Source organism: Hydractinia symbiolongicarpus, chromosome 2 (assembly GCF_029227915.1).
Source record: "Hydractinia symbiolongicarpus strain clone_291-10 chromosome 2, HSymV2.1, whole genome shotgun sequence".
NCBI lineage: Eukaryota > Metazoa > Cnidaria > Hydrozoa > Anthoathecata > Hydractiniidae > Hydractinia > Hydractinia symbiolongicarpus.
Window position 1 is genome coordinate 12,453,473 of NC_079876.1, and position 27,545 is coordinate 12,481,017.

At 32.6% G+C, this 27,545-nt stretch overlaps 1 protein-coding gene across 2 annotated transcripts; it reads left to right on the forward strand.

The window, feature by feature from the left end:
• The first annotated feature begins 1,121 nt into the window (after positions 1 to 1,121).
• LOC130629467 (uncharacterized) lies at positions 1,122 to 26,186 on the forward strand. 2 transcript variants are annotated; one of them, XM_057442679.1, is made up of 14 exons: positions 1,122 to 1,421; positions 1,611 to 1,695; positions 3,333 to 3,369; positions 13,393 to 13,698; positions 13,765 to 14,043; positions 14,450 to 14,476; positions 14,719 to 14,740; positions 14,830 to 15,086; positions 15,522 to 18,054; positions 18,436 to 18,702; positions 18,959 to 18,975; positions 24,757 to 25,238; positions 25,841 to 25,908; positions 26,037 to 26,186. In XM_057442679.1, the coding sequence occupies exons 3-13, from the start codon at positions 3,360 to 3,362 to the stop codon at positions 25,853 to 25,855; spliced, it is 4,215 nt and encodes a 1,404-aa protein (XP_057298662.1). In that variant the 5' UTR covers positions 1,122 to 1,421; positions 1,611 to 1,695; positions 3,333 to 3,359; the 3' UTR covers positions 25,856 to 25,908; positions 26,037 to 26,186. The 2 variants fall into 2 exon arrangements, with proteins under 2 accessions (XP_057298662.1, XP_057298663.1); XM_057442680.1 differs by lacking the exons at positions 18,959 to 18,975; positions 25,841 to 25,908; positions 26,037 to 26,186 and having other exon boundaries at positions 1,135 to 1,695; positions 24,757 to 24,897.
• Positions 26,187 to 27,545: the final 1,359 nt, after the last annotated feature.

The following is a 27,545-nucleotide window of genomic DNA, read 5'->3' on the forward strand; positions in this document are numbered from 1 at the left end:
GTCATTGGAATGTATCACTGGAAAACGATCATTAAAAAATGATAGTGTATTTCAGCCTTTAGATAATTATTTGAAAAATCACAAGATTCTCTTCAAAGATATCAAGAACAAGGAGTCACCCCAACAAATCCTTTGGTCTGGAACTCCTTTTGTGATTGTTGGAGAAAAACCTTTTGGTACGAAGTTCTGTCTCGGCTGATAACTACACGGTTTGTTTGGATCGAAAACAACTATCCGTCATGTACTTGCTTGGATTCGCGTAAAACCTTGTTGCCCTGTAAGCACATCCTATCCGTCATTAGTGGCAATGTCGCAGATGTATCCTGGAAATCTTTATCGTCGCGATACACTTTAAATCCTTTATTTTTCATTTTGGATCATGAAGTTGTTAGCGAAATGTAGAACGATTTTATTGACATTAATAATGTCGAAACCTAGTCCGTTTTACTGGATTCTATTCGAAAAATATGTTTTCCAAATAGGTTCAAGGTCTCGTCTTGCAGAGAAATTTAAACCAAATCAAGAGCTTGTCATTCATAGTGTATGATAATGATGCACTAGACCACCTTCATGAAACCTTGACCCAGGCTTTAAATGATCTATCATTTCATGCTCCCAAGGAAGACAATTTGGTTGGGGAAAGACCAAAAGTTATAGGATCAACATATTTAAATAAAAAAATTCCAACCTCTCCCAAAACCAAAACCAAAAAAATCGGCGTTTTCGGAAAGAGTCGGTTTGGCTGCTGAAAAAAAGTTTTCATCCATAATCAACATTGTCTCTAAAAAAGAAGAAAATCATGCGACGTATGTGGTTGAAGAGTTCCCTGAATACGATCCATCTGTCATTTATGATGTACCAATGGAGCAGGAGCAGTTTAATGACGTTGCTGCTGCTCAACTACCCATAAAATCTGGGTAAATCGGGATCTGGGTAATAAGTGCGTCCAAAAGGAAGCCATATTTAATGCCGAAGCATTTAAATAAAAGTTCATTTTAAAATTTTAAACCACGGAATGGCATTTTGGATAAATCATCTTCCCAGTTTCCAGGACGCTTGGATCCTTATGGGCCATGGGTCCTGGGTCCACGCCAATTCTGTTACGTTTGCATTCCAAACAACTCCCTAGATTAGAGGCTCTCACCCATGGTGGATATATTGAACGACCGTGAAGGCAAGGTTGATTGTATGGGCTACCTAAAATTACCATGCTGAAAATATTTCAACAAATATCTTTTCATATTAAAATAATCCCTATGTGTATTTTTTTTCTTTTTTATCATCAAGCCAGATAAAAAAGACATTTATATTGTGGATGAGTGCTTTACGGCTGAGAGAGGCATGAAGAGGTCTTGTGATCAAGATCGCCCTTTACTTGTAGCTACAGTCAACTGTGCTGCCGAAGGTGAAGGACGAAAAAAGTAAACTGAAATATAATTGTAAAACAAAATAAGTTAGTAAGCCATATAAGTCCACTAGCGTGAATATTTTAATCTTGACACAACACCCGAAGTTTTAAAGTTCACTCTCAATCCAGCCTACACAAGGACAGACTCTTTTTTTACACAAGTAGCATAGTGTAGCTATTTTGAAATTTTTCTTTACCATAGTACTGAAATACCTTTTAAACAGCTAAAGACGCAAAAGCTACTGTAAAATAGCTAGCTAGCTTCAACACACAGAAGAACATGAAAGGTGAGAGCTTGTCTATTTTTAAATAACGTAAATTTATTTATTTCAAGCACTGATACGTACCACATATGTGAGTGTGATCATTCCTTTCAGTAAATGTTTATTGGCTGTGAAGAAAACAAGGTGGTTCTCAATAGTTAGTATCATATTCCCTTCTTGCATTTCTACAAAAACATTACCATTATGGCACTGTAGCTTAGTGTTTATTATGGCGCCATAGCTTAGATTCAATATGGGCGTGTGAATCTCAAAGCAGTCTTTGGTTAACCCAGGACATGTGACAAAATTTGGGGAGATAGCAAACTGTGTGAGTCGTAAAAAATAAATTTTGCATGAACGATATTGGATTTCACGAGATTAAGACCTGAAAAACGCATGCCCAATTTGGTTCTAGGCATGTGTGTGTGTCCAGGCGTTGAAATGACTTGACTGCTTGTTAGAGAATGTTCTGTTGTATGTCCAGGTATTATATCTTTACCAAGCCTTGGCTACACACAACAATAATTAATTATTATACAGAATGTTTGAGTAGATAGATTCTAGTGAATGAAATGTAAAAAAACGAATAGAGTATATTTTTGAGTGAGCAATGAACTGTTGGTACAAGAGTTTTTATCCTAGCCAACATTATTTTATTTTATTCTGGTGCATGGCTATCTAGCTATCTCTTTAAAGAAGTTAATGCTTTAGCTATAGCAATAGAGTGAAAGTAACCAATTCCAGTTTGGCTACAACAAAATTCTTAATCAATAATTATAAATGCAGTTAGGTACACCTTTTATTACTATCATGAAAACTTATTTCACAAAATAAAATGGCTCAGTGATATTTTTAGCTGGATGTGGCTGTTTCCCCTGTTTTTATTCAAACTGAAGTTGCGATGCTGTTTTTTTAAAAAAGGGTATTACGCCTCTACGCTTTTTTAGCTCTGTTTAACTGTACTAAGCGCTATACCCGGTGTTAACAAAGGACTGTTTTTTGGGAATGGCAATTACACATATGGGCACAATTTGCATGTAGTAAGGGGTTAGCCCACACACTGTGACAATTAATTTTTGAAATTTCTTGGGAACTTATTCTGCGAAATAAGAAAATGTTTATCGAGCCTTTTTGTTATGACAGGGTAACACCAGTTTGTAAACTTTGTTTTTCTTTCAGCTATCGTTGCGGGAAAGTTATTCTGTAAAAATATGTAAAAGCCGCAACACTACATATAATGTGTGTCCTGTTCACTTAATTTATGACTTACTGCATACCTGTACTAAAGCGCTCCATATGATCGTGTGGCACAGTTCACGGCGCTTACTAAGTTACTTGTGTCTTAACCTGGTGTGTTTTGCAAAATAGAAATAGAGTGTTGACTGCCAACTATGAGTAATACATCCTTCCAATGCAACTAGAAAATTAATTTTTTGCATTAAAACAACCAAAAAAATAAAAAAATCGGGTGTAACTAGTGTATTTGTTGTTATAAAAGAGTACGTAACAAATAAACATAAGCACAAGTGTTTGCAAGATTACAAAATAAGAAATGCAACAAGTTACTTTTGTTTTAAGCATTAACAGTGCACTGTAATGCTGAAAACAAAAGTAACTTGTATATATGACCAGTCTTTAATTTTTATGTGAAACTTTTTTAGGAAGTGCAAAGAATCAGGAACACAGAAATGGATTATGGTAAGTGATTTTTTTATATTCGCATGTTCTTAAAGGAATTTTTTCCCTGAAAATAAATGTTCTGGAATTAGGTAAAAATAAGGTAAGATAAGGTAAAAATGATTTTAAAATTTAAACAACAGTAAAACACAATAAATTTGTATTAATCAAACTGAAAATCGAGTTTAAAACCTATTCATATCATAAGATTACTCGTAGTAAAACATGTCCGGCAGAATGACAATCTTTTGTTGTTATTTCTCACTTTTTATTAGACCTACAGTACTGCTCGAATGCAACTTTACATGTATTTCATAGTTATCACCTTCACATAAGCAGAACTTTTGTTGTTTTTACCCTATTGTTAAAAACATGAGCTATTTTTGCATGTTGAAAACAATAGAGTTTATGTCTTGTTCGCGAATTTTAATTAGCTCATCTGAACTGCGTGTTTCCCACTGTTGTATTTAATTGCTACAGTTGTCAAGAGATCAACAAAAGAAAATAAAATTTAGCAAAGATTTAAGTACCTATTGATTTTGCCCACTTTACTTAAAAATTTAAGAACGGCGATAGAAAAGCTTTGTTAGATTGTGTTTTAAAAGTTTAAGAATGAAGAACTATTGACTCTTAAATGTGACAGTTTTCTGAGAATTCTTTCTTCTGGCCAAATAACAATTAATTCGTAGGCAAAATAAATAAAAACAGTTCTAAAATACGGATTTACAAACTTTTCTAAGAATTGGATTATTACAGTACAGTCCGAATGTAACATTCAGCGTACACGCAACTCGCATAAATAATTACTTTCGTAATAGACTATTGTCTTTTAGAGAAAATAATTACACCCGAGAAATTGAAAAGATCAGGGAAACTTATTGTATAAATAACAACAAGAAAACCTGTCAGTTTGAACACACAATCCAATCCTAATAAATCAATTAGAACATGGTTAAAATCTGCCTATGCAAGAAAGTGGGATGGCTTGAAAACACTCACAACTGCCAGAATGCTATTCTGACCTTCTGTCAGTTGAAATAAGAAGGTTGTCAACTAATCAGCCTCTATATGCAATTACTTCTGCTACCCCTTATAATAGACCATTTCCACAAAAGCGTTGATGTTGATTAATAAAACACTTTATATAAAGAACTTTTACTATAAGAAAATATCAGTAACAATACTTTTCGATTTAAATTGGCGGTTGTCCGCCGAAACTGCCTGCACTTTTCCAAACACGCCCAAACTCGCCCGGAGCATTCCCGAAATGCAACACCATGGCGGACAACAGTTGAAAGCATGCCCTTGAAGAGAAAGGAGTTAATAAAGTTTATGTATAAGTTATTTATCAAGTAAATCTTATTAAAAACCATCAAAAACAATTCTTTTAAGCACTTCACTGCCACATGTTAGTTCATTTTAATTTTTATACTTTTTTAAACAATTTGTGGTGAATCATTGAGTGTTTTTGTGGTGAATCTTTTTTTTTTTTGTTCTGACATTTTTGGGTTCTATGTGGGTTTTTTCAAGCGAATATTTGAATTTTTTTCAAAAAATCATTAGCAACACTCATCATCATCATCATCATCATTCTCGGCTTAACGTCCGTTTTCCATGCTAGCATGGGTTGGACGGGATATATTAATGACCCTCTTCCAATCTGATCTAGACTGTGTTAGATCTAAACTCAACTTCCTCTCTATCAAGTCTGTCCTTATAACCTCCTGCCAAGTCTTTCTCGGTCTGCCTCTGGGCTTTGCCCCAGGAACTATCAAGTCTCTACACTTTCTTACCCAATTATCCTCCTCCATTCTTTCCAAGTGCCCCAGCCAATTTAATCTTCTTATCTGGATAACATCTTTAATTCTACGGAGACTTAGCCTGCTTCTTAGCTCATCTGAACTCTTTCTGTCTCTCAGACTGGCGTTACACATCCACCTAACCATTCTCATATCATTCCTTTCTAAATGGTCAAGATCTTCCTGCTTCACTGCCCATGTCTCACTACCGTACAACATAACACTTCATACACAGGCCTCATACAACCTACCTTTTACCTCAATTGACAGGACTCTGCTAGTCAATAAAGGAAGTAACTCTCTAAACTTTTTCCAAGCAGAACCTATCCTGCAAGTAACACTTCATCCAACACCCCCTTCACTGCCCAACATATCACCTAAGTAACAGAAGTTCTTAACTATCTCTAACGAGCCACTGTTGTACATCATTAAAGCTGGAAATACTTCATTCTCTATAATCTCACCTTTGCAACGCTTGCATACAAACTGTATGCCAGCTCTTAACCTTCCACTAATACTACTGCACTTCTTATGTACCCAATGCTTGCAAGTCTGACAAAAAATTGAGTTACTACCAACCCCTTTCCTGCAAACTCCACAAGGCCACTTTCCAACTACAAGGTCACACTTGGCTGCAATGCTACTTATCATGACTTTAGACTTTGCTGTGTTTACCTTCAGCCCTTTCTCTTCTAGTCCTTTCTTCCACTTCTCAAACTTTTCAACTAATTCTTCCATCGACTCTGCTATGAGAACCAAATCATCTGCATGCAATAACTCCCATGGACAACCTGTTCTGAACTCCATCGACAGCGCTTCTAAGACTAGAATAAACAACAAAGGACTAAGTACAGAACCCTGATGTACACCAGCATTTACACTAAATTCATCACTAAGTGAATCGTTAATCCTGACACGAATTCTAGCATTGCTGTACATAGACTGAACCATCGTAACTAGCCACTCATCCACACCTAATTTCCTCATAGCCCACCAAATAACTTTACATGGCACTCTATCAATAGCTTTCTCTAAATCTACAAAGGCAAAATAGAGATTCTTTCTCTTTCCTAAATACTTTTCTGAAGCTGTCTGAGTAAAAATATTGCATCTGTAGTGCCACGCCCTGGAACAAAACCAAATTGCATCTTATCTATATCAATTCTTTCTCTAAGTAACTTATCAATCAGTCTTTCAATAACTTTCATTACTTGGTCAACCAACTTCAAACCTCTATAGTTACCCCTTTCTAATGCATCACCCTTGCCTTTGAAACAATTCACTATTACACTCGACTGCCACTCACTCGGAATAGCACCATCCTTTATAATCTGGTTAGCAAGACTTGTAATAAGCTTAACTCCAATATATCCAGATGCTTTTACCATCTCTGCAACAATACCTGATACTATTGCAGCCTTGCCAATCTTCATTTTCCTAATAGCCTCCACTACCCATTCTGTCTTGATCTGCATAGCTGGCCCTTCTACGACATCATCATCAGACAAATTATCCTCGTCCCAATCAAACTCTACACTGTTGAAAACTTAGAATAAAATGGAATAAAAAGTAGAATCAAAGTCTGCAGAATAAATTTCCAAAATGCACCTAATTTAGCTAGAGTGTTCTCCCATATACCGCCAGTGTTTACATCTACCTTCGAAACTTGTTAACGGCTATGATAAACAACTATTGTCTGGTCCTGGGTAAACAGAGAAAACAACAACTTAGCCAAAATCACCCATTCGCTGCCACTTTGCCCTAAACCAGCCACCAATTAATTTTCTTAATAGACACTCAAATGTTGTCATTATAGTATAATCTGTGATAGAGGGAGTTAAGCATTCTTATATGCCAACTGATAACACTCCCAAAATGCTTCGCATTCATCTCCAGTCCACTAAACCATGCTAGCTCAGTTTGTGACCCACCCAGGGGCCATTTTTATTATGAGAACAACCATGTGGTTGTTTTGTCACGATTAAAGATAGGAAAGGGAACAATGTCAAAGCAAACAATAACAACATGTTGTTTATTACAATATTTATTATTTAACTGAAACTTTACATTGTTTAAAGCATTAAAAAATCCACTTAAAATGTATGTGGCCGTATTAGGGTGGCATATTTTTTTAACATGGAAATTTCCTGGGTCTATTATTTCCAATCCTCTAGTCTGGATAAAGAACTGTTAACGAGGTGGTTAAAGGACAGCACGAAGTATGTAATTTACACAGAGTTCATTGAATTTTAGCTATTCACAACGTTTTATGAGAGTTCCAAGAATTTTTGAAAAAAATATTTTGTCCACCATTTTTAATGTGCGCAGTCAGCGACAAGCGTCAACCAACATTTCTTGACAAATTAATTGATGAATTTTGGTTTTTTTCGAAGCTAAAAGTGTTTCAAACAAGGAACAAAAAGCCCTCAGGGCTCTAAGAATTTCCGCTTAGTACCAAAATATTTGATGACAACCTGCTAATTCGTTGTGTTATCGTGCCAAACGTTTGAAGAGGTTTGGTGCATGAAGCTCTGAAGATAAAGCACACAAGGGACATTATATCTTACAACAAACGCAAACAAAACGAAACGTGTCATAATAAGCTCACATTTTAAAAGAAATTGCTAACAAAAAAGATAGCCTTTCATTCATGGTTGAAACTCTTGCGATTGAAACGTTTATGGTATTAAACAGCATTTAGTTGACAAAAAATCAAAATTGTGATGCCACCATCATGTTCAGCATATTATTTTTATTAACTGTGCCAGTTTTTGTCGAAAATAAAGTAGTTTTAATTTTTGGACAAATTTTGGCCTAAAATAACATTTAAGGTGGCAAAAGATTAAAATTTTAATGTCACCATCATGTTCAGCATACTTTTTTGTGCTTTTTGCAAAATTTTGTCAAAAATAAAATAGTTTTAATTTTTAACCAATTTTGGCCAGAAACGTTTAGGTGGCAAAAAATAAAAAATTTGATGTCACCATCAGGTTCAGCATACTTTTTTTGTTAACTGTGCCAAATTTTGTCGAAAATAAAGTATAGTTTTGATTTTTGAACCGATTTTGGCCTAAAATGAAATTTGAAGGGGAACTCTAGTAAAAATCACTTTTTCTTTTTTGTTTTGTACGTACTCAGAAAAGCATAAGAAATCAACAAAAACTTACTTCACTTGTTTTCCTTATTTAAAATTGTTGTACTAACCTTTCAATTTTTTTCTCATAAAAAAAACAGACAGGTACGATTTCATTTAGGACTGGACCTGGTTATAAATAATGACATCACATCGTGCAGAAAGTTTAGGCGAGCACAGAGAACATTCATGTTAAGACCTATAGCTTACATTAAATCGCTTTTTGTATGTAATTTACGTTTAAATCTTTAAAAAATGGTTAGTTGTTTTGCGTTTCGATGTACCAATCGATCAGAGAAGTGTGAAGAAGTAAGTTGTCACAGAATCCTGTCTGTGAAAAAGAAAGAACTCAAACAAAAATGGCTGAACAAAATACGTCTTGCAGGTGATCTATCAAGCAATCAAATTTTTATATTTGGTTAGCGCACTTCACAGATAGTTCTTTTAAAAGAGATCTCCAGGAAATGAACTTCCATATTAAAATATTGCGACTGTTAAAATGTCATTTTAGCTGGTGAATGCGATCAAAGTTTCTCATTTCTTCTCATTTTATTATTTGTACTTAACACACCAAATAACGTTTTGTACATTTTTATATTAAATAAAAGAACATACCAATTTCCAATACAATCACCGACAAAAACGTTTTCTAGTTACGTGTGTCTTTTGTAGCGCTCAAGTTTTTATTCTTTGTATTTGTACCAATTTTGGCTTAAAATGAAATTTTGATAACAAAAAATCAGAGGAACGTGAAATCCCAGGGTCAATTTTTTCTCAAAAAGCGCTCCAAAAGAAAAAATGACGTTTTTAAAGAGTTTCCTGCGCCTTCGGGCGCAGAAATTCAATTAACATAACATTGCAAAAAAATAAATGAAGATATGCATAATTTATATCTATATCATCTCTCTGCATACTCAGTTCACACATTTTTATAACACCTACAGAAATCTTTAAAAACAAATATCTTGTTAGTAAATTTTCGCATCTTTACGTTTGTGGTCTCTTTTTCCGAAAGCTTCCTATGGCTCATTAAAATTTTCGGTAATGGAAAGCTGAATAAATTATGTACAAAAGGTTCCCGGATTTTTTTGTATAAATTACTGATTAGCGAATTATGACGATTATGTATAATTACAAGTAATTTTATAACAACATTATTAGAAAAAAAAACCGGGAACCTTTTTTAATTTAATTTATGCTGAATATTATGGTGCGAAAGCGAGATGTCTGCGACCACGCGCTCGAAAAAAGAAGCCATTTTAAAATGTACGGTGAAAAATTTTTCTTTCTGGAAAATTAACATCTCACGAAAGTAACACCATCAAAAAAGTTTTTCATCAAGCATTCAGAAACAAAAAAATTTTAAACAGATATAAAAGTATGGAGAAAATTATAAGGGTTTTTCTGAGACTACTCATCAATTGAGTTTTTTCCTTTACAGTAACCTTAACCCTTCCCGCCCCAGGCATTTTTTAACACATTATGTCCCTGATCCCAGGCGTTTTTAGCAAAAAAACACATTTTTCGTAAATTTTATTAGTCTAAAATAAACCTTAACAACTAATTTAAAGCATATACTATGTTTAAAATGCATGTAAGGTATTTCCCTTTTTTAAAAAATGTCATAAAGCATTATCAAGTCCCGGTTCGACTCCGGTAATAGACAATTCAGTAAGAATTGTAAGTATATAAAAGGAAAGTTGCCAATCCGTCTATTAGCCATGCTTAGATTGTGCTCAATGGACCACAACCTATGCTTAGTTAGTGCTTTAGACCAGCAAATAAAAGGAATGTAAGAGGAACTTCTTATCAAATATATAAAACATAATTTTGAGATATATAAAACATAATGTATATACTAAAACGTTATCAGTTTCTCAGTTCTCTATTCAGACATCATTTGAATATATTTACCAATGAAATCTTTATAATTATGATAAAGCATCCATTTTTGACATGACAGTTCTTGGAAATGGAGTAAAAATAGTAGTGTCTGTTGACCAATAAGACTTTATTAAATCTTTTTTACTATGCCGAAATAAAAAGTCAAAGCCAAGAACCTTGACATTTTTTTCAGTGGAGATTCCATTTACTGGCCATCTAGCCAGGTCTGAAGAGGAAGGAAGACCATCACCAGCTTTTTTAAGAAATTCATGAGCATGGCGACTAGTTTCAGTAGTTATATCATAAATAATTTCATTGGTGATAAACAGTTTGAAAAAATAAAGTTCGTCGGCATCCTCATCCTCAGACATTTATTCCAGGATTTGCAGCAAAATGGGGCAACTTTTGTAACTTCTTGTCACCAGATTTCCATTGCCCCATGTTCCAACCATGAGGGTTTGGTTCCCTTCTAGCTTTCTTCGAACTAGGTTCTGCCAATTCATCATTATCAGTTGAACTTTCATCAACAAATTCTTTCCCACCATCAGAAAATCCAAAAAAATCTTCGTCATCACTATCACTCCGGCCAAATAATCTGTTAATTAGATCATCACTTGCTACTACATCCTCATCGCTATCCTCTTCAAGGTTTAATTCATTAATAGAGAAGCCAAATGATGCATTACTGCTGCTAAAAGGCGAAGATCCAGAGCCACAGCATGCTCTAAATCCAGTCGCCATCTTTGTTTTAATTTTTAAAAGCAAATCTGCATAACTTACGGTAGCCGAATTTAAAAATCGTCAGATCAAGCGCAAATGAGAGATAAATTATTCTAGTGTTAAAAAAATCGATCTTGTTAGTTTTAAAGATACAGGGCGGCCGTGAGGGCCGTTCAAAGTGGTCCTAGTGAAATCCCGGACCTGTCCGAGATCGGGATTATTTTAGTGCAGCAATATCCCGGACTAGTCCGGGAACGGGACGGGAAGGGTTAACTACACTATAAAAAATACAACATTATGAGCACTAGATCTTACCCTATTGTACCTAGGGGGGACTAAGTGCCTGCAGCCTTGTTTAACTTTAGATACACATGTGATTAAGTGCTAAAATTTTGTGACTATTCCTAACTTTTATTATTGCTTCTGATAAAAAAAAAAAAATTTTTGGAATAATTTTGTACTTTGGGGGTATTGCTTTTTTTGGACGGGGTAAATTTTTTGGAATTTTGAAAACCGTTGAGATTCATGTAAGAATGTTATAAGATGTTGTATTCAGTATATAATTATTTATTACATGTGTTGGTTACTAAGAGGTAACCAAGCTGTTGCTACGATGGTATATGGTTACTAGGGACAAAAACCTGACCAGATTTGAAGGAAATATTGATCCAGCAAATTGACGTCATTTCTAATCCCTATGACGTCATCAAATTACTTTTTTTACCTGGATTGAGTTTGTACTAAGACATTCTCCAATTGAGCCAGGTTTCATCACTTGAGCACCAGTGGTTCAGAATTTATGGCCCGCGGGCACTTTTCCCCCCCCCAGGGTTAAAAGGGCCAAAAAAGCTCAGGTATAATAGGGTTAAGACATTCTTTTAAAAATCAGTCAACCCGCTTTATAAATAAAATTTTTACCGCCTTGGCTAGTTTCTCATATAATCTCGCACATGAATTGGCTCTGCGTATAATATCTACCAATGTACTCATTATTTATTTTGAGACGAAGAAAGGCTAAACCAAACACACATTCTGCAGATTGTCTGAATAATCTGCATGTGACGATGTTGAAAATACTTTCAGCACGAAGTCTATAGAATTTGTAAACAAAGGCAATTAAAAAATAAACTTTACTGTATTATAATACGTTGCTTTAAAATAATCTATTTATGTCACACTATAACTTGCACAAGCAATCGTGACTCTGATCTTAAAACAAGATGCACGTTATTGTCTAAATCCATCCATCCTTATGATTATTATAATATATCACATATTATATAATGGTGAAATATGTTTGCTAGCTAAAATGTACTGCCACTGAACTATCGCTCCGCTTTATAAGGGAAAAAAATACTTTGCAGAATATGTCATAACACCCTCCTCCGTAATAATTATTATGATATATCATATATAGCTAATGGTGAAATACGTTTGCTAGCTAAATATATAACTGCTGACTATTGCTTAAATAGTCCGCTTTATAGGGAAAAATATAAAAAATACATCGCAGAATATGCTTTCCGTAACACCCTCCTCCGTTCAAAAAAATTGCACATGTGGAACATAGATTTTTTATAGGACAAGAAAGCAATAATAAAATTTTTATTAAAATAATCATTAAACTTTATTACTTTGCGCTAATACCTAAGGGGATTTTATTTTCAAAAAGTTTTAACAATGAAACTCACAGTTATTAGAAAATAATTACAGTATTGTTTTATCGCGAAGCATTTGTTAAATCACTCACAACATAGCTCTCGCAAAGATCATTAAATGATTATGATAAACAAAAGATTAAAGGGCTTCCGACTTGCAGGAAAAGGTTTGTATAGCACGTGCGCAGAAGGTTAAGGGTTTGTTACACTTATTAAAATTTGCAAGTGCTTGTGCAAGTACTTGTATGTTATTGCTGCTGCTATTATCCATTATCCATGGGCTTGTATAACAACTTGTGCAAGTTCTGATTTTTTTAAAATGATTTAAAAAAATCTACTGTCCCTGTAGAATAATTTTGAAGAATTAGCTTGCTATAGAAAATATGTACGCCAAAGAAAAGTGTAAACTTCAAATAAAATGTACGCGCAAAAGCATTTGTTTTTCGTATTTGAAATTGACAAAACTTGTGCAAGTATAAAAACTTGCACAACTGCTTGTACAAGTACTTGCAGAAGTATTTGTGTGGTATTTGCTATTCACAACTTTACTACGTGTAATGGACCCTTTACATTTGGACTGTACAGTATTTTGCTTGTTGTAACAAATGCAAATACAAATGTTATTGATTGAAATAACGACTTACTATTGTTAGTGCAATCTTCAAACGCACAAATTTTACCAGCATTCAATCTACCACATGATACTTATTAACACAACAATTATCTTTTTCCAAATGAATGTATATTTTCAGTATTACAAATTTTAACTCATGTAAACGAACTGAAGTAATATTAAAACACAACTCCAATGAAACTCCACAGATTATTAACACATGAAGTCTTTTTTCAGATCGACTGGCACTAGCCTACAATTTATGTACAAAATTTATACAAGACACAAACGTTGCACCAGATCGTGGAGAAGAATTTTGTTATTCATTGTTTGATTATGATTCAGAAAAGGTTTCTAGCATATTTTCGAACTCCTGGATTAAGTATCCTGTATTAGATTGTATTTGTGAATGGTTGTTCAACAATACAAATCTTCATTTCAAAGATGTTGTTGTGACAGTCAATAAGTGTTTGGTGAAATGTGGAAGACTGTCTTATGAGATAACAGAGGAAGACTTAAAACATCCCTTCCACGAAAATGAAGGTAAATATTTGTAACATTCATTTAAAATAAATCAGACAAATTTTAAGTATTTCGTCTACATTTTAGCGGAAGTTGGTTATCATTCAGTTGCGTTTAAACCAAAAGACAGAAAAAAAATATATCAGTACCTTGCACAGGAGATATCAGCATGGGACATACGCTACTTAGCACATTTCTTGATTCCTTACAACGATGTAAACAAAATATATACTAACAATGTGGGGAATATTGAAGGAGTTATAGCACGTGTGTTGGAAACCTGGGATAGGAAATCACCTTCTTGGAATTGTCTGAAATCAGTTCTAACTTTCTTACAAATGGAAAAACATGTTACTGACATTGAAAGTAGGCTATATTTATGTTCCAATTGCTCTCCATCATCTTTTGAGAATTTTAATATTCTAACATGTGAGTCTAATAATTTTTAAAGTTATGCTGGAGGAGAGTCTGCTCATTGATCAAGACATTTTTAGGTCAGTTAAGTCTATGCCTTATGAGCTATTTTGATACGAGTCATTAATTTTATTATTTCTTTCTATTTTATAACGTGATAATTTTGTTAACATATTGATTGTGTGATTATGCTCGCGTGAGGCAGGCAAAAGCTATAGCATGAATTTATAACAAAAATAGTCGCTTTATGTTGACACATTAATTTAAATTTCATATAAACAATGCAACAGTTTTATTTGTCATAAAAAGTCTGTATCGTGATATCGGCCAAATGACGTATGTATTTTTCTTTTTGTAGGTGGTGTGCATATGCAAGACAATTATGGTAAGTCTTACTTTGACTTGCCGTTTACCAGAAGCCTGTTTTAAACTTATAAAATTTTGTGACAAAGAAGAATTCGTTAGATGTTTCTTCCTTTTTTGTAAAAGCGTAAATATCCTTGCAGAATGTCAATAAATATAGGATAGGTTTATTAAGTTGCTATATTAGTTTGTTGTGGCTTCTGTATGTTCTACATTTGAAATATTTTCAAATTATTTACAAGTATCATTTATTTTTAATTTTAGACCATGAAATAGCTGTACCAAGGTAAAAATGTTCTTAGTCATAATTTAGTTTTCATTAGTTTAAATGCTATTTTCATTAATGTTAAAAACGAAATAATTTTTCCATTTTAGCTATTTAATGTACAAAGACCATCGGAAAAATCTTGTCATACAATTTGACAAAAAGTGGTCTGTGGAAACTGTCCACAGCGTTGTTAGTGCAACAACTGCAGAACATTGGAAGCAACTTTGTTTAGATGAAGATTTCACTATCAAAGAAAAAGAAGGAAGATTATTTCTGATTATTTGCAACAACAAAGCAGATATAAAAAAAATATCAGTTTTATTAATCCATGAAAACAAAAAATCTCAAAAAGTTTTGATCAATGGTAAGTTATTTTATTACATTTATTATCTTTTATTGTGTTTATACTCAATTTGTGCTGCTTAAATAAACTACTCACATAAGTTTCCGAGGAATTTCCTCATCATGTTACTAAAGTTCGTTAGAAAGAAAGCTGCGTTTTTCTGAATGATTGTTTTAAAATCCTAAACCTTGACATTTTTTATTTCTTTTCTTGTTAGCTCTAACAAAATTATTTTTATTGGTAGAATAAACTTTAACGAACTTAAACGAAAAAATATAATATAAAAATATATATATAACTCAGCCTTTCAATAAAAAATCTGTAAATCAAATCAATTATAAAATTTCTTATACTTCTTATTCCATTATTCTTCAAGGTGCTATTCACAAGCTTAAATTTTTGCAATATTTTCTTCGCAGACAATTCCTTTCCTAAAAGCATATTTATTTTATTTAGATATTGAACTGGCAACTATACATAAATGTCCGACAACCGATTATTTAAATGTCATCACTCACAACAGTCGTTTGATATCTAAGCAGATAGAGTCTATTGTAAACAAGGAAACAAAAGAAGCAGATATCGAATTTATATGTGGTGGCAGCCTGAAAAGAATGTCAGCCAAAGCATACGAAGAGTATGAAAAAGATTACTCTGATCAATATTTCACCATCAATGGCAAGCGCATGGAGGAACCACTCCAGTTCCCACCTCCAATCTGTAACCAAAAATCTTCTGTATTTGCACAGAAAATGAAAGATGTCATACTAAAGTTAAAATACCAGTTTTTTACGATATTTACACATTATGATAGCAAGGATCATATCCAATTTTTGAATCTAAATGAAGAATTTCCCTTGAAAAGCAATATATCTAATGATAACCGAATACTACTAGTGTTTCTCAAGACATTGATAAACATTAGATACACTGATACAATCAACGCAATTGATATACAAGATGAGTTCAAAGCAGGCGAGACAGACCTTAAGGAATTATCCATCATCAATAAAAAATGTTTTAAACATGGTAATTGGACCATAATTAATGTTGTAGCTGCACCAAGTTTTAAAGTCAGCCAGGATACTCAAATATGTGTAAACTGTAACTTACTCTGTAAGAAAACACTATCTGAGGAAAGCAAGATTCTGGACTTTTTTTCTAACCTTCTACAGAATGCACACAAGAAAAGCAGCCGTGATGACGCGAAAGAACAATATATATCAATGGTTAGCAAAATAATGTGCTTTATGGCCACACGTAAAGCACTTTATACTGTTCCTTCACTTAGTGATAATATTCACGAGCAAATAAGTTCACTGATACTAAGTATACAGCAGCTTCGAATTTTGTATAGCAAATGTCAGAAGAAAATTATAACTGGTCCGTTAGGTAGTGGCAAAACTGTTTTAGGGTTATCTCACTTAGAACTTGCTTATGAATACTGTAAAGAAAACTCCATCATTTTCTATGTAATTTGGGATGACAAAACATTACTAAAACAAGACGTTTTCAATTATGCTAATAGATTTAATTACAAGAGCAATGTTGATGTTATCGTTACGGATATTGTCCAGTTAGCGAAGGATATAGAAATGCCTAAGGTTCCAACACCCTTACAGTTGTTTAAGTCGTTAGTTGAGAAACATGTTGGTAAGCAACTACATTTTATACTTGACGAATTTAATGGTGAGATGCTTGGAATTGAAGAAGCATTATCACTGAAAAAATACTTTGAAACAGAAGCTAGGTTAGAACACTCATACATTGTTGTATTTCCACAATCCATTGAAAAGCATAGATCCTTCGTTTCGCATGAAACAATCACAAAGCATGACAAATATAAATATGAGGAAACAGGGTTAAAGTTATATAAGCTTGAAAGGGCGATGAGAACATCTGAATCGATCTTTCAATTTTTAAGAGCTTTTGAACAGTTAGCAAGCAAAGGAAAAACAGTGATTAAACTTCCTGTGCAAGAAGCCCAGCAAACGGTTAATACAAGCGTCGTTGGGACATTTTGGAATATTCTACAAAAGTTATTTTCCAGTTTAAAACAACCAGTACAACAGCCCCACAAATTGCAACAACAAGCAAATCAATCACAGCAACAATTACTGAAGCAACAACAACCAAAAGAGATTACTACGCCTTACAGAGATTTTGTAGAAAAAAATATAGACAGCAACTTTGAGGCTCTAATTGATATTGATCGTCTTGCAACGGCAATCCCAGATGAACATCTTTCAGATGTTGTAAGAACAGAAACAAATTTTCATTTTAATTCAGCAGCTTTTATTGGTCATAATATAAAAGGTACCAAACCATTGTTGATACACCCTGAAGAAAAGAAAACAGAAGAAAAGGAGTTCATTCCAATGTTAGCTTTAGTTCTTCAAGACATTTGCTTGCATTACAATACTAAGCGTTTATTTATTTATAACACATATCATCAAATGACTATATTTTACAGATTGCTGAAGCTATTAAACTTGAATTTTTTTCATTACGACGAGTCTACTGAATGGAAACTTTTAAAAAGCAATGAAGAAATCCCGGATCTTTTGCAATATTCAAGCTACAACATACTCACTACGCCTGAGGGTAGTCGTGGCATGGAAGCAAGTGAGTGCATCTGCCTAATTGAAAACAACGACTGCACATTAAAACATTTAACATTGGAATCGATGTCTAGAGCTACACAAAACCTGATCATTGTTTCAACATCGAACATTCACCTATCTAAGTATTTATCAACTGGTCACATTATCAAAGAACTTTTACGTGAATATTTAACTGAATATATTGTTACACATTCTGAAGAATTGGACAGTGAAAAACCATACACAAAAGACAGTGTGGATAAAGTAACTTTCAACATAAATACACGATCCCGTAGGTTTGAAGAATTATTAAACAACATTGAACATATTGATCATCCTCAAGCAGCCCCTGTAACTGCAAATGTGGAAGAGATAATTTTTAAATGGTAAGCAGTTGGTAATGTTTAATTGCCCTGATTATGTTTCTGTGTTTTATTGTGTTGTTTTAAATCTTAACCTTAACACGTTAAACAAATGTTGTTGTTTTTTCCACCTCTTTCATAGAGGTATACTATGATGTGCGGCTCCTTGAGTAAAATATTTAGGCTAAATAATATAGTGGGGTTTTTTTGAGTGTAAGAATATGAAATGATAATACCCATCTGGCCTAAAATGGTATTTCCCGTTTTTATTACTAAATTTTTAGCGAGCATTTTTAAAATTTTCTTAAAAAAGTATTTGAGGTGTTACAAAATATCAAACCCTTCAAAAACTAGGATTTTGTATTGTATAGAAACATGTCTAATCAATTATTCATTTCACTTTAGCCTTCATCCTCCCGAAAAGGTTGACAAGATAACCTGCTTCTGTTTGTCAGAGAAATCATGTGAATTACGTTGGCAGCATAGTGCTGATAAATATACAGTTAAAAAGAAAAGCAACTATTTCGATTGGGAAATTTTGGCAAGTGGTATTACATCTAACACATTCATCGTAGATGACATCAGTATAGGAGAAATTTGCACATTTTCAGTAGTTGCGGATAACCAAGTGGGTCAATCTGATGACAGCATTTTTTCATACCATCATAACTGGTAAGGTTAATTTAGATATATAGATATATAGATATCGATATGTAGATATAGATATATAGATATAGATATAGATATATCTATCTGTATGTAGATATATAGAGATATATAGATATATAGATATCGATATATAGATATAGATATAGATATAGAGAGATATAGATATAGATATAGATATAGATATAGAGAGATATAGATATATAGATGTAGATATAGATATATAGATATAGATATAATATATATATATATTTTTTTTTAGGCCTCCAACATTTAAAGGTAAGGATATTTAATATTTAACATTATATTAAAACTTACGGCCATTTATATGAAAGTAACCATGATACACAGTGCAATATTATATTTTATTTTCTGTTATTGCATTGAGAGGTTACTTTTGTAATATAATTTTCGGTATAACTACCACATTTTATGTGTACAATCCTTACTTTTATCTGGTTTTAACATGAATTTCCTGGGTTTTTTTATTGTAAGCGAATAAGCAAGTATGATACAAAGAATTTTAATTGAAGTATAATAAATATTTTTACCTGATATAGTTATTTGTATTTATTATATTATTTGAAGCACTTACATAGGAAACGATATTTGAGTTAATACAAGTCCTGATTTATAAGTAAAATACTGATAAAGTAAGGGGCTAAAAACGAGCTGTTGATTTTTGACATTAGTGACTTACACAAAGAATTGTAGAAGCAACAAGGGCAATAAACAACACCCTAAATAATCTTGATATTATATTGGATAGCCAATATAACTGAAAAGGATAACAAAAAGGAACCTTAAAAATAATGGATATTTTTAATTTTTCTACACAAGCAGTTACCAAGTTTTCTGCTTAATGAAACTTTAAACTATTTTGACCTGGCTAGATAGCTATTCCCTCCTAAATTCTCCACATAAACATATCAAATTATGGTTTATAAACTCAAGTTAAGGCAACAAATTCTTTTTAGATGTATTAATCACCTTTTTCGGCGTAAGTATATAAAAAAGGTGTGTTAATTTAAAATGCTTTTAATTCACAAAAACTTTATTCTTTGATACATTAACCCTATTCGCTCCGGGGTTTTTGCGAACATACTATGACTGGGGGGGGAGGGGGGCGGATTCCGCCCCCCCCTCAATAACTTTTCATAGGGTTGTTCAAATTGAATCAAACTTGGCACACTTATAGTACGTCATAAAAGAAACAAAATGGCGCCAAAAAAATTTTGCTTGCGTCAGCACATTTTCTGTGACGTCATCAAAAGCTTAAAAATTGTTAAAAATGCCACTATCTGCTTAAAATATAATTACTTTTGTTCTAGAGTGAATTTTTACATTCTGTTTGAAGTTTCTGAAAGCTAAATAAAAGTTATTTAACATATCTTCCGGTTTTTACATATATCGGATAAAAAATTGCCCGAAAAACCGGTTTTTTCCGATTTTCGAGTAAAATCCGACAAAATCGGGAAATCGGATTAGTCACGTGTTCAAATTTTTCAAAATGTTTCTTCTTAATGAAGCAAAGTTGTGTTGCAAGTTTCAAGTTCTAAGGATAATCATAACAGGAGTTATTTTATTTTCTCCATTATAAGGATTTCATAGAGATTTTTAGGGGTAGTTTCGAGTAATGGCCAATATCAAAGCCTCTGAAAGGTATGGGACCTAAAAAATTTGCATGCAAGTGTCTAATAGATAAATGTTGAAACTCAGTAAGTATCATAACCATATAACACAAAGCAATCAGGAGTTATTAAGAAAAAACCGACAGGGGGGGCGGAATCCGCCCCCCCACTCCCCCCCCCCGGACCGAATAGGGTTAAGGTATATATTTTTAGAAAGCTTATATGATTTACTATAAAAATATTATAACTTTAAGGTCAGAAACTTTCGCGGGAAGAAAGTTTCGGGGATAGCCTAATTTCAGATATTTCGCGAGAAAAAACTTTCGCGGAGAGAAAATAATAAAGACAACTTTTTGATTTATATATCTATTTTTTTTATTTTTTAATCAATTTCTTTTCACGTTTTTTTTTTCTGCTTGTCATTTGTTCCTCGAGACATTTCGTTATTTCAAACGACAGGATTAAATAAATGTTTGTTAAAAATTTTACGGGAAAAAACTTTCGCAATTGAGGCATTTTGAAAAATTTTGCGGGAAAAAACTTTCGCAATTGAGGCATTTTGAAAAATTTTGCGGGAAAAAACTTTCGCAATTGAGGCATTTTGAAAAATTTTGCAGGAAAAAAACTCTCGCAATTGGGGCATTTTGAAAAATTTTGAGGGAAAAAACTTTTGCGAAAGGGCTCGAAAACCGCGAAACCGCAAAACTTTATTCCAGCGAAAGTTTCTGACCTTAAAGTATTAAGAAAAAATAAAGTTTAAAGATTTAATAGACAAGGATAAAAAAACGATATATTTATATTACACAATTTTTAACTATGATCGTCGTTTTGTACTTGAATGTTTTTATGTTAGCAAGCTAAACCAGTGTAAGATTAGTGGAATAACTTCAATTAAATAATATTATTTAAATATAGATATATATATCTAGATATATTATATTAGTTTTGTCTACCGAAGTCACACTCGTATCTTAGAGTTAAAATTGGACTAGCTCAGCACGACAATAACTAATCCGAAAGTAACTAACGGTAGGGGTCCATACGACTCCATTATTCCCTTAAGCGGAAAATGTTTGAGAGCTTTTTCCATAAGCATGCACAATGAAGTCGTATGACTGCTGACTGACGACAATCCCATAGCTTAGGATCTGCATGTCGGTTTACAATCAAATTTTGTGAGTAAACATATAGGGCCTGTACAAGCTTACCCAGAAATTTTTTGTGCACACCAAGTTGCAGATCCTGAGTTATTGGGTCATCAGCAAAAAATAAGATTTAATCTGTTGACGATGACGAAGATGGTGATAATTCTGTGATTAAAAAGAAAGAAGTTTCTATTGCCACAACGCTAACAATGCTTGACCAGCTTATAGAACCAAACGATCTCAATAGAAAGAAAAGGAAACTCTTTCCTCCATTAAGGAGAGTCTAGATCATTTATCCATCGACTGGTGGTCTTATGGTGGAGCGTTCGCTTCCAGTGCGGTAGGTCTTGGGTTCAAACCCCGGCCAAGTGATGCCAGAGACATAAAAGTGTGAATCTACCCTTTCTGCTTAGCGCCCAGCATGAGAATAGGATTGATATCTTAGGCAGTTGTCTAGTTGGGCGATTGCTGTGCTTGCACGACTTTCGTAGCTCAAATGGGAGCTTTAAATGCACTAAGACGCCTTTCCTGGACCCTCTTAAAAAGTAGGAACTGAAGAGACTATCATTTGTTAAAATTTGTTTGAGAGACTTTAAAGATCTGTAAAGATTGAAAGTTTTATTCGTTATCATTATGTTAATATTATATCATTTGTTATTTTTCCTTTGTGATACAAAAATCGGCTTTATTTTCTAATTTGCGGCTTAAAATGTAAAACCTTCGAAAAGGCGGACACTTCCAATTAGCGAACACTTTGGTGATACACCGACGGTGTCCGTTAAGTGAAGAGTATACTGTTTTGCGAATTTTTGAAAATCGAATTATTTTGTTTTTGCTATGTTAAATTACTACGAAAATTAGCAAACGTTTTTATAGGCTGCCGATAGCCTTCATTTAGGAAACTGCATTAAAATGTAAGCATGTAAATTCCGTCAGTTAGGAAAGTGGCCGCTGACGTAAAAATTAATAATGGCAGTAATTAAATTTGGCGGGCGGTAAAAAGAAATGACGTGAATTTAAATTGTCAGCCATCAAAAGAATTATTCCATAATATTTTAAAGATAGTACCCGAATAGTCCTACGGCTTTTAAGTCGGTGGAACTGTAAAATGAGCTCCTTTTTTGTTGCCCTTGTTACTACCGAGACTAGTTAAGCAAAAAACGGTACCAGTGTAGTGATGCATAAAATTATTAGTTGTTGTGTATTGTAAACAGAACTGTACGTTGTTAAACAAGATCATGAAATCAAGCTTCTAAATTTTTAAGTACTTCAATCTTTCCCAAAACGTCTATTTCTGACATACATCCTAAGTAAATAGTCACTGTGTTGGAGAGCTCATTTCAAAACAGTTCTGAGTCGCAGCTTATTTATATGCTAGAGCATAGGATGCTTTAAATATGAAGAAATGAATTGATTTAAGGATGTGTTGTGAATTTATTGTTAATTTTAAAACTTTATATAAACAAGCGAAGAAGTTAAAAAAACATTCATAGCCATAGTTTTTTTTCTAAAAATACCAAGATTACGAGCTACACGGTTTTTTTTATAAGAAACATGTTTATAAGAAACCGACATGTAGAATTTTCAAATATTAAGAAACTTTTCAAATTAATTCTTACAATTAATTGAAGATGTTAAAATCATCACTATTGTGTTGTTGAGAAACGGAAAAAGGTTATATTTTTTATATTTTTTAACCAACTAGTCCAAAAATTAAAGAAACTTTTAGAACTAGCTATTTATTTGATATAAGAAATCCATATTTTGCTAGGAAAATTAAGAAACTAAATCAAAAATATTTGTAACTAAAAACGTGGAATTTCAGCCAACAAGTAAGAAACTAGGCCCTTCAGGTTTCTTATAAAAAAAACCTGTAGCTATTAAAATGCTCTTTCCCGTTGCGATATGGTAAATAAATCAGACAAAAATCTCGTTGCGAAGTACCATCCAAACGAAAACCATGCTAAAAACCAGGAATTTGGGAACAGGCCTAAATTAAACCATACTGTGTCAACACCCATGAAATGATACATCAAAATTATTTTCACGTGAAAAGTTGTGTTTATAAAGATTAAAAAAAAATGAGTGTTTTGTTGCTGACGAAGCTTTATAATGTCGTTCATGTATAATCGCGCCAATTATTTCGCAGTTTTAGCAGGGGAGAAAATTGCAAGAAAACACAATTGTCGGTGAATGGAGAAAGAATTTTAAGAGAATTCGTAACCTAGATTGTTCTTATTTCGTAACAAATTAAGAATTAGGGTCTGAAACAAATGATTGAGTCCAGGCTATTCTTGTTCTGTCTCTATTTTTCGTCAATATCTGAGGCTCGTGTTCTTATAAAATTGTTCTTATAAAACTTGTGCACCAAAAATTAAAAAAACAGAAGTGGTTCTGAAAACAGGAAATATATTTGTGTCGATATACAGACAATTAGCATAAAATTGAGATCGCGTGTTAAAAAATGTCTTTGACGCGCACGGTCGCCTCAGAGGAATGAATGCAGACAAAATCGAATATTTTGTATCCAATTTTTCTATTTTTAAAAGCATATCTTTCTTGGCTAAGTAAAAATTTTTCATTTGATCGAACATTCTGTGATAAACAAGACGTGCCAGGTGAGAAATATTTTTTTCTACTGAGAAAATCATTTCTGTAGGTAGTTTTGGATTATTTCAAATTTGCTAAAATATTTCTCCCAAAATTTTCTGTTAGTGTAGATTCCTATATTGAACCCGCGAAGTTTTTTTATTTTGTTTCATTTTAAAAACAAAAGCATTTTAAACATATCTATTTTTTCAACTAACATGCTTATGTCAGCATGAAATAGGCAAAACACATATTTTGAAAAATTGTCTCCAAATGCGAATTATCCTATACATGATGACGTCATCACATTATTAATATTTTAAATTTTGTGTTCCGTCTATTTGTATTTATATTTTTGTTTTACTTGTCTAAAAATTAAATATATTAACAATTTCTTATTTATATTTTCAAGTTGACAAAGTATTCTTATTTCAGACAATAATTGTTTTACGCTTTGATCTGCATATGATGACGTCATAATAATATTATTACCCTAAATTTGTTTGTTTTTATATTCTAAAATTTTTATAATTAATACTGAATATTTATCATAATATTAACATCCTTTTTTTAATATTTTCATGTTTATATAATGTTTTAGTCTCTCACAATAAACAAATCCTTTTTTAATATTGTTATCATGAGTTATATTTTTATAAATTTATAAATTCATTCATTTATTATTTTATTTTTAGATATCAAGAAAATTATTAAATCTAACGATATCGAGAAACTGAAAAAATTACTATCCATTCATCCGAACATCGTTCACATGAGAGGTGAAGATGAATACACACCATTGATGTGGACAGTACTGTTCACCAACAATACATCAATGGTGGAAATACTCATCTCATATGGGAGTGATGTTTGGGCGGAAGATGGATGGAAACAAAACAGTTATCATTTGGCTGCATATCGTGGTCGTCACACAATATTAGATATGTTATGTCGACATGATGTAACAAACATCAACCGTGGAAATGTTCACAACTTCACACCATTATATGAATCTGCAGATAATGGTCACATCTCATGTGTTGATGTTTTGTTGCGTCATGAAAATATTGATGTGATGATCAAAGATATATATGGAAGAACAGCTTATGATGTTGCTGGAGGATTGATGAATGAACAAAACCGGGAAATAATAAGACGAAAAATAAAAAAATACGAAGTAAGTTATTAAGTTGATTTAATAAATTAGAAAGAAGAATAAATGTGTAATTAGTTTTAATTTGAAAATAAAAAGGAATATTTATTTTTAAAAAAGGTTTTAGGTTAAGAATGTTATTTTTTAATGATATTAAATTATTTTGTTTGAATTGATGATAATAATCGAAATGGATATAAATAAAAATGTTAAATAATAATAAACGAAATAATGTAATTCGTATGTAAAGTTATTGTTGAAAAATAAAGTAATTCAATATTAATGTATTTTTTTTGCCAGCGAAATATAATAAACAATTTATAATTAGTTGCTAATAATTTTTTTATTGTTAGGTTTGATTATTTAACTAATAGATGCAAATATATTATGAATAGCTATTACAAGGGAATAAAAATACAATTTCGTTCCCAGACCGTTTTATACTTTTGTGTAAAAACTAGCAACATTTAGATTGCTGAAAAACATGCTGTTAATTGTAAAAATAAGATAAATTCGATAAAAATTATTGATTGGAAATTTCGAGTGCGTTGCATGATGGGAATTAAAAAACATTTTGAGCGTAAATTTTCCGAATTTGAGACTAATAAAAATATTTATTTTGTTAGGCTAGAAAGAAGTAAGTATCTAACGGAAGAATTTGTTTCGATTGGAAAAACGACAATCCATTTCGCAGGTAAGGTACTTCGTAATTTGTATATTTATGAGAGTGGAATTTTTCTGCATTTTTCTTGTCTGCGGTGTTCTTAAACAAAAATAATTTTATTCAGGATTTGTTTGAGTAATGTGATCTTTTCTTTTTAGACCAGAAAAGAATTCGTTATCACATTTTATTATTTTTTATATGTTTATAATTTCTTATTTATAATGTACATAATTTTATATATATGAAAATATTTGTATCAAAAAGTATTGTAAATTTAATATATAGAAAAACAATTTTTGTTCGAATTATTTTCGTCATGTTCGATTGTGTGGTGTTTCGTTTCATTTTCATTCACAAAAAGATGCATGGTCAAAGTCACGTGGTTTTACTGCGTTCACTCTGTCTGGTTTTAAACTTTCTCAAATATTTTTTTGCTAAAGTTGTAAAAATTATATGTGCTAAGAATATTTTAGGCGCAATTGTAACAAGTATACCGTAAAATGACGTAAACAAGCGCACCCGTAGTTTAGCGCAACAAGTCCTTATCAAAATTTTATTCGCGTTTATAAGCGCACCCTTAGATAAGCGCGTTTAGAAAAAGATATCGAAAGCAATAAAATTGAAAGAAAATGAAGATTTTGTTTCACTTAAAATACAAGGTTTATATGAACTTCATAGGGCATTGCAAATCATTGAAAAAAATAATAGTGTATCCCAGTCATAATGTATCGTTAGTATTTATTATTTAAAAAAATGATATATTTATTATTATTTAAAAAAATGGAATTCATGGTAGTTGAGTTTTTTTTTTGCAAAATCATCGACTCGCTCTGCGCAAGGAAATAATTAAATGAACACGTACGGAGTAGTGTGATATGTTGGTTTACCCTTTCGTCGCAGCATTGTTCAGTTTTTCTATATTTAGCTGATACAGGACTTTAATATATGAGGTAACGCAAAAGTCTCCGTTATTATCTGAGTTCCGTGTGTTATCTTCCGGTTGAAAAAGTGAACCTCACGACGAGATTTTCTCACATTTTATCGGGTTGTACAAATGATAATTTTACATTGCTTATTGGCTCTCAAAACATTTATAAATGTTGGATTCACGATGATCAGCACTAACAATATTGTGATTAATACTACAATCTCGTTCCCTGAGCTTCTTTTTACTTTCTGATATGCGTGCTGGCGCGAAACTTCTTTCGCTCAGCCACATATCGGAAAGCGAAAAAGAAGCCCTGGGAATGACATTGATTATTATTGGTGTTCTTTACTTTTTTAAGTCTGTGTAAAAAGATGTTATGAAACTCTCGATCCCTTTAAAAAGAAATATACCGGCACATCAAATATTCGCGCAGCCAAATTTGCGCAGAATAGCTGTTTTTGCGCAACGAATTGTTCTGAAAAGCGGTCATTTTAGAACCTCGTCCCCAGGGCTCTTCTACACAATATTACACGATATTCGTTTTGATGTATTTCCGCAAGATTTTGGTTATATATATCGACGAGAAACCAGAAGAAGAGCTGGGACAAAGTGCTGACTGGTTTCAATTTTGCTTGCAACATGCGAAATGCTTCGCAACTTTTTTTTTAATTTCTAGTTTTTCTTCTTCTCTTCTGTTAGAAAAGAAGTTTTGAACGTCGTGTTCAATTCCCAATCTGGA